At 40.2% G+C, this 7560-nt stretch overlaps 1 protein-coding gene across 1 annotated transcript; it reads left to right on the top strand.

Moving 5' to 3' along the window:
• Nucleotides 1-267: 267 nt before the first annotated feature.
• Nucleotides 268-6402, top strand: LOC116076504. Its single transcript, XM_031350339.1, has 3 exons — nt 268-289; nt 2146-2278; nt 5021-6402. Exons 1-3 carry the CDS (start codon nt 268-270, stop codon nt 5529-5531), a joined length of 666 nt encoding a protein of 221 aa, XP_031206199.1. The 3' UTR covers nt 5532-6402.
• Nucleotides 6403-7560: the final 1158 nt, after the last annotated feature.

The raw sequence follows: 7560 nt of genomic DNA, 5'->3' as shown, positions 1-7560 counted from the left end.
CTAGTTCCCTTTGCCAGGAACTAAATTGGTTGTTGGCATCTGGGCAGGTTATTCCAGTTTAGAGAAGGGTAACGTTATTCAAAGCAAAGGCATAGGGCAGGACAGAGATACACAGTGAAAGGTATCAGCAGGCCATGTGAGTGAGAGTACTTATGGGTATCAGCTATCCTGGGGAATTGTGAAACACGTGAGTGAGAGTACTTATGGGTATCAGCTATCCTGGGGAATTGTGAAACACGTGAGTGAGAGTACTTATGGGTATCAGCTATGCCAGGGAATTGTGAAACACGTGAGTGAGAGTACTTATGGGTATCAGCTATCCTGCGGAATTGTGAAACACGTGAGTGAGAGTACTTATGGGTATCAGCTATCCTGCGGAATTGTGAAACACGTGAAAGTACTTATGGGTATCAGCTATCCTGGGGAATTGTGAAACACATGAGTGAGAGTACTTATGGGTATCAGTTATCCTGGGGAATTTTGAAAGAAATTGATTCATTGCAAGGAAACACAACATACACAGAGGATCTGTGTTTTGACTGACAGGATTACATTTGATAAGCCTTGCTAACTGCACATGACATTTCTCATAGTCATCTGATTTTAAGCATATGCAGTCCGATTATTTTGAAGAAAAAATTGTAACAGAAAAGGAAAAGAAGATTATTCTCTAACATTCATTTTGAGAACACAGATTGCCTTATTACACATGCACCTCAAACTATTTTCATTGTATATCAGCCTATTTCCCACATGCTCCATATGATTTCCAAAAGGTATATTGAAATACAGTAAGAAATTACTAAGGCATTACTAAAGGAACTAAGTTGTTGCTATTTTTAAAGTAGATCTAGATACAAGCCACTGAGGATGATTGTTCAAAGAAGGGTACCCACAGGGTGCTAAGGGCATTGTTCAGAGAGAACTGTGTACAGAGGCCATACCAAGCGGAGTTCCGGGTTGCTTCGTATTCCCTATGCTTGCCTGCTCCGCTGTTGTACCAGTGCTCAGTACTGTGTTATCAATTGCAGCTGTTTCCCTTGTTTAAAATTTTAGCTCATTTCAAGTTTTCTGATGTAGGGCAAAATGTAGTTTATTCTTGACTCTGATAGCCCAGGACTAGCCCTCACTCTAGTTCCTGGCAGAGTCCTGTTCCCCGCTGAGTGTCCCTGACCGATGCCTCCTTCGTAAGCACTTCTTTCAGCACGTTTGTCTTTGTCTTATACAGCTTGGCATTCAGCATCTTCTAGATTTTGTCTTGTCTAAAGAAAGTTTTGCCAGTTCCTCCACATTCCTTCCAAAACAAGTTCTAAATGCCCACAGACAACCAACCAGGTTAGAGTCACTTAAAACAATAGTCTGACTTTTTTTTTTAAATGTATGTATTATATTAGAATTTTCATCTGGCTATTATAAACCACTCCTGAGAAAAGCGACTTAGGCACAAAACGTTTATTTTATCTAACATTTGAAGGGTACAGCCCTTAAAATACAGGCCTCTGAAGTACCTGGTCAATTCACACATAATCAGGACTAGAGTGATGTATAGTTGTCGGTGTCATAGCTCCTTCCTTCCACTAATATAATCACTGTATGGGTCATAAAATGCTGCCTCCCAAGTAGGTGGGTGTGTTGATTTGAAAGTTACTGGCCCCTTTAGGGTCATATGTTTGAAACCTTCATCCCCAGCTTAGTGGAAATATCTGGAAGGAATATTAGGACAGGCCTTCATGTAAGAGGTGTGTCACTGGGGTGTGCTCTTTGGGGTGTCAAAAGCCTATGCCAGGCACTGTGTCTGTCTTTCTATTTTAGTAGCTAAAACATTCAGCTACTGTTCCACCTCCATGCCTGAATCCCTCCATGATAATCATTGACTAAGTTTCCAAATGTGTAATCATGCTCTAATTAATACTTTCTTTACTAATAGCTGCCTTGGCCATTAAGACTTCTCACAGCATAGAATAGTAATAACTAAGACTGTATATCTGCTTTTCTTACAAGAAAAACTCAAACTGGCATCCTGCAGGTGTTCTTGTGTTTATCCTTATCTCCGTAATTGCTTAGAGCTGTCCTCGGTGCCTTCTCTCCTAGGTGATTCTGTATCTTATCAACCTGGCAGTTAGAACTAATCATCTTCCTGTGCAGTTTCAGGAGCCAGTGACCTTCGAGGATGTGACTGTGAACTTCACCTCAGGAGAGTGGACTTCATTGGACTCCAGTCAGAAGAAGCTCTACAGGAATGTGATGAAGGAAACGTTTCTGAACCTGATCTCCATAGGTAAAAGGCAAAAACAAAAAACCCAACATGATACCATGCCTCCACCACATAGTTTCAGAGTACAACTGTTTCCAGAGTGCAAATGTTGAATATGTCATAATGAATTCTTTGGGTTTATTTCTAGAAAAAACACTAGAAGAAAATATTGAAGATGACCACAACGATCTCGAAATCTGGGGTAATATATTCAGGAGAAAGCAACTGGGGGCTGTAGAGATAGCTCAATGGTTAAGGGCACTGACTGCTCTTCCGAAGGTCCAAAATTCAAATCCCAGCAACCATGTGGTGGCTCACAACCATCTGTAATGAGATCTGATGCCCTCTTCTGGTGTGTCTAAAGACAACTACAGTGTACTTAAATAAATAAATAAATCTAAAGAGAGAGAGAGAGAGAGAGAGAGAAAGAGAGAGAGAGAGAGAGAGAGAGAGAGAGAGAGAGAAAGAAAGAAAGAAAGAAAGAAAGAAAGAAAGAAAGAAAGAAAGAAAGAAAGAAAGAAAGAAAGAAAGAAGGAAAGAAAGCAACTTACAGCCGGGTGGTGGTGTCTCATGCATTTAATCCCAGCACTAAGGAGTCAGAGGCAGGCAAATTTCTGAGTTTGAGGCCAGCTTGGTCTACAGACTGAGTTCCAGGACAGCAAAAGATACACAAAGAAATTCTTTCTCAAAAAAAAAAAAAAAAAAAAAAAAAAAAAACAAAAACAAGCAAACAAACAAACAAGAAGAATGTAATTTACATCAAACATTTGGGAGTGGTAGGCCAACCAAGAACCTACCAAATGATCCAAATATATCTCACTGCAATTTGATTCTACACAAATTTCTGTAACCAGAGCATTGAATTGTATCATGCGATATTTGAATATCTCACGTGTGTAATCTATGAATATCACCAAATGGAACAACATTAAGCTCTGATAAAGCTTTTCCAGTGCTTTATACATGAAAACTTCCCTTCATATCCAGAAGTATTTACTATGTTTCTCTATATTCTTCTGAGGCTTTGAATATAAGTGTTGTGTTTTGTTTGCTGTGACATAAACAACCCTTGTATGCAGCTTGCTTTTACTTATACTCCCTTGACACAGTCTCACTATAAATGGAAGCCAGAGCAGGAACTGGCTATCCTATCTGGAGCAGAAATGATGGAGAAATGCTTTACTCTGGTGTGCTTCTCTTCCCTTACTCAGCTACCTGTCGTATTCAACCTAGGTCCTCTCTAGGGGCACACTTGCTACCCACAGTGAGCTGGGTGTCTCTACATCAGTCACCAGTCACGAAAATGACCCTATAGGCATGCCTACTAGTCAATCTGATAGAGCTATTTTCTCTATTGATGTTCCCTCTTAGATGTGTGTCTTAGTTTGTGAAATGCTAACCAGGACAATTGATCCATTTGCATTGTGACACACAAATACATCAATATTAATCCATAGCTTTTCATGTCTTGTTTGTCCCCAAATACTCTGATCACAATATAAAGTTTAGTATGACATTAGAAATCTCCCTGGATTAAAGAACTTTGACAATCTGAAAGGTCAGTATCTGTAAAATATCAATGTCTCTTTAAAAACCCAAAAGGTCCCTACCGTGAGCTCCTGAAAAATCTTAACCAAGTTTGTGCTTCTCCTTTCAGTGCTGACTTCCACTCAGATCCACCCAAAACCCGAATTCTGTAGTGTGAATCATCTGCTTCACCTCCTTCTTCCATTTTTGAAATCTGGAGTGGTTTTACATGATGCACAGAACACATAACATGATTGATCGTCTCAGCCCCGCTCCACTCCACAGCTACTGCAAGCTGTGGCAATCTTCCCCTGAGATTGATCGGTCCAATATGCCAGAGGCTCCCCACATTGTACCTTCTCCAATGGCATCTCTTCAGGGACTCCAACCCCCCCACTTAGTGCCACTCATCAGCTTCTCCAAGACCTTTTCTGTCCTGGTGTTTCCAACTCAACCAAACCTGCAGCTTCAGTAATGGCCTTTACACGCCTTTTCTAGTGTTAGTCCTTAGTTTATACCCAAGACTCCGTCAGTCCAGCAGCTATCAGGATGCCAAATCCAGTCTTGCCTGGGGGAGAAAAATCTTATAAATTATCATCATCTCAGCCAACTTGAGACCTGGACTTGCTTACAATTCAATCTGATTGAGCCATTTTCTCAATAAGGGTTCATGTTCTCAGACGAGCATAGGTCAGTAGAGTTGGTTAAAAAAAAAAGAAAAAAAAAACTAGTAACACAGGCTGAGTGTTACAAATGTCAAAATGCCACAGTGTTACACAATTTTATGCGATTGTTATTGTTGTCAACTAACACCAGGCCTTTTGCCTAAATGTTCACTCCTTTTATGTCCTTTAATTATTTATGTGTATGCTTATGTTTGCTTGTGTACACCATTTGTGTAAAAAAATATTTGTGGATGCCAAAAGTGAGCAACAGATCCTTCAGCTCAAGAGTAACAGGAATTTATGAACCCTCCACATAGATACCGGTCATCAAACTCTGGTCAGCTTGAAGAGCAAGAAGTGTTTGTCACCTCCAAGCCTGTGTTACAGCTCCTTTATAATTCTTTAAAAGTAATTCTTTGCGCATGACAGGGCCTTTACATGTGGTGTGCATAGTCCTTCACATCGGAGCATTCCGCTGGTGCCCTTGGGACAGTGTAGTTACAACAGTGCACCCAAGCCAGCCTCGGACTTTTCTCTTCTCTACAGTAATGCTGTTCTCTCTCTTTTTTTGCAGAAGGCAGGTGGTTGAGAAAGACTATGGATATGAACACGAGAATCATCGTGATGGGAACCAGGAACCTATTCCAGAGACTATGGTCAGTAAAGACAAGCCTCCTGCCAAATCAGCAAATGTGAACACACTACATGGAAGGAATGCCATTGGGAACTCATCCTCGCAAGTGTATCTCAGAGACGACACTAGAGGGAAAGGATCTCAAAGTCAGGAAACTGTGACGAAGGCTTTTATACATCAGAAAGGTCTGAAAAACAGTCCTTTGGAATCACCTCCGGTACTTCAAACTTCGAGAGAGAAACCTTATAAAAGCCAACACTGTGAGGAAGTGGGTAGCAGCCTTCCTTCTCCTCAGTCTCATGAGAGAACACAAAGCGGAGATAAACTCAACCAGACCATACTAAGGAGGTGCACAGATGACCAGAAAGGCGATGGACGCCGGACAGAATTGAAACCATATGAGCGTAAGGACTGTGAAGAAGTCGTCATCCAGCCTTTTTTATGTACTTAAATCTCATATAAGAAATAAACTCTATACAGAGAAACCCTGTCTCAAAAAAACAAGGAAAGAGAGAAAGAAAGAAAGAAAGAAAGAAAGAAAGAAAGAAAGGAAGGAAGGAAGGAAGGAAGGAAGGAAGGAAGGAAGAAAAAAAGGAAGGAAGAAAAAGAAGAAGAAATAAACTAAATACTTTCCTGAAGTTAGTCCAGAACAGTTTGAAAATGAACAGCTTAAAAGAAGTACGGTCAAATTCAAGCATTTTTACCTTTGGCCCATTCCTACACAGGAGTTTCACTTTGCATTATATTTTTATTAGGAAGGCAGTGTGTGGTTTCTATGGTTACTCCAGCTTACCTTTTCCCATCTGAAAATTTGAGGGTAGGACTGAAGAGAAGAGAAGAGAGATTTATCTTTGTGAGTCTGGGTTAACATAATTGTTTTCTAGTCGATTCCATCTGCCAAACCATTTTCTGATTTAAGATTTCTTTCTATCTGAATAGTATTCCATTGATAATTGGGAAGGGTCTAGAGAGTGGAATTGCTGAGGGTGAATGGCATGAGGGGAAAATGGCAGAAGTATGAAGGGGGAGATTTTTAGTTGGGCATGAGGAAGGTCAACAAGGAGAGGGAAGAAGAGCAAACACATGTTATTTGATAATCCTCAATGAGTTGTTATCTTGCACATACCTAAAGTTATTATATATAACACATAAATGTATGAATAAAGATCACACTGATCCATGTTAGCTCTTTGTGGCTCTAACTTTCATATCACAAATGTAAACTCTTGGCTACTGCTCATTGCTGTTCTCACCTGCCATGATAATCATGGGCTCTAACCTCTGGAACCATGAGTGCCAATAAATCATTATTTTTTTCATCAGTTGTTTTGGTTGTGATGTCTCTTCACTGCAATAGGAAATTAACTAAGAACCATATGAACCCAAACAGTAATCAGGCTGGCAAGATACCAGTAGAGGCAGGGCTGTAGGAACCAGTTATGTTGTTGGGAACCAGCTACTGTATAATGGCCTGCTCAACAGTAGGGGAATGACACCTTGTACTAGAAACCTAGTCAACCAACCAGGATAGCAAGGGCATGCATTTTTGAGAACCTACTTCTGCCACTTTACTAGGCCAATGTAATTGCTGAGTTTTAAGACATATCCTTATACTCAGAGGGTATGGCTCATACCTTTCTTTAAATTAACTCTTTATAGAGCAAACAGAAGACCACAGCAGTTTATAATGTACAGATCAATTGATAGTCGGAATACCGGGCCCATTAAGTACTTCTACACAATGCAACTTCTGCACCTGAGGCTCAGGGACTATTTTCAAAGGAGTGGCAAGATTTTAAAAACCAGGCTACCATGATGTTTTGAGTAAGACTATCTCTTAGAAATGACAGAGAATCTACACCTATAATAAATACCTCAACAATATAGCTAGCAATTGAGAATATTGCCTGGGCTGGTGAGATGGCTCAGTGGGTAAGAGCACCAACTGCTCTTCCAAAGGTCCTGAGTTCAAATCCCAGCAACCACATGGTGGCTCATAACCACCCATAATGAGATCTGACACCCTCTTCTGGTGCATCTGAAGACAGCTACAGTATACGTATTTATAATAAATAAATAAATAAATAAAAGAATACTGCCAATAACAACAGACAGGGGAGGGGGAGATGTCATGTGAAACCCCTCCTAGATGACGAGTTATAGGCCATTAATGAAGGAGGCAGAAGTACCATCTCCCAGGTATGAGTCCTGTAATTAGTTATTCAATACAGAGTAGTTTACTGTAAAACTATATATACGCAAACTAGAACAACATGGGGGATAGTAATATTTATACAGCTATAAATATATATTAAAGGCAAACATTCCATCAATTGCAGAAGATATTGTAAGAACATGGAAGTGCTGGAGGGAGAAAAGAGAAGGGGAAGTGTGGTTGTTATTTAATTAGACTTTTAAAGGGAGTTGAAAGGTAGGCTCAACCTCATTAGGATACAAACCTTTGATAGGATGTGTTGGAA

The sequence above is a fragment of the Mastomys coucha genome, unplaced genomic scaffold (assembly GCF_008632895.1).
Source record: "Mastomys coucha isolate ucsf_1 unplaced genomic scaffold, UCSF_Mcou_1 pScaffold4, whole genome shotgun sequence".
NCBI lineage: Eukaryota > Metazoa > Chordata > Mammalia > Rodentia > Muridae > Mastomys > Mastomys coucha.
Note: the sequence above shows the minus strand (reverse complement) of the source record. Positions and strands in the feature narration are given on the sequence as shown.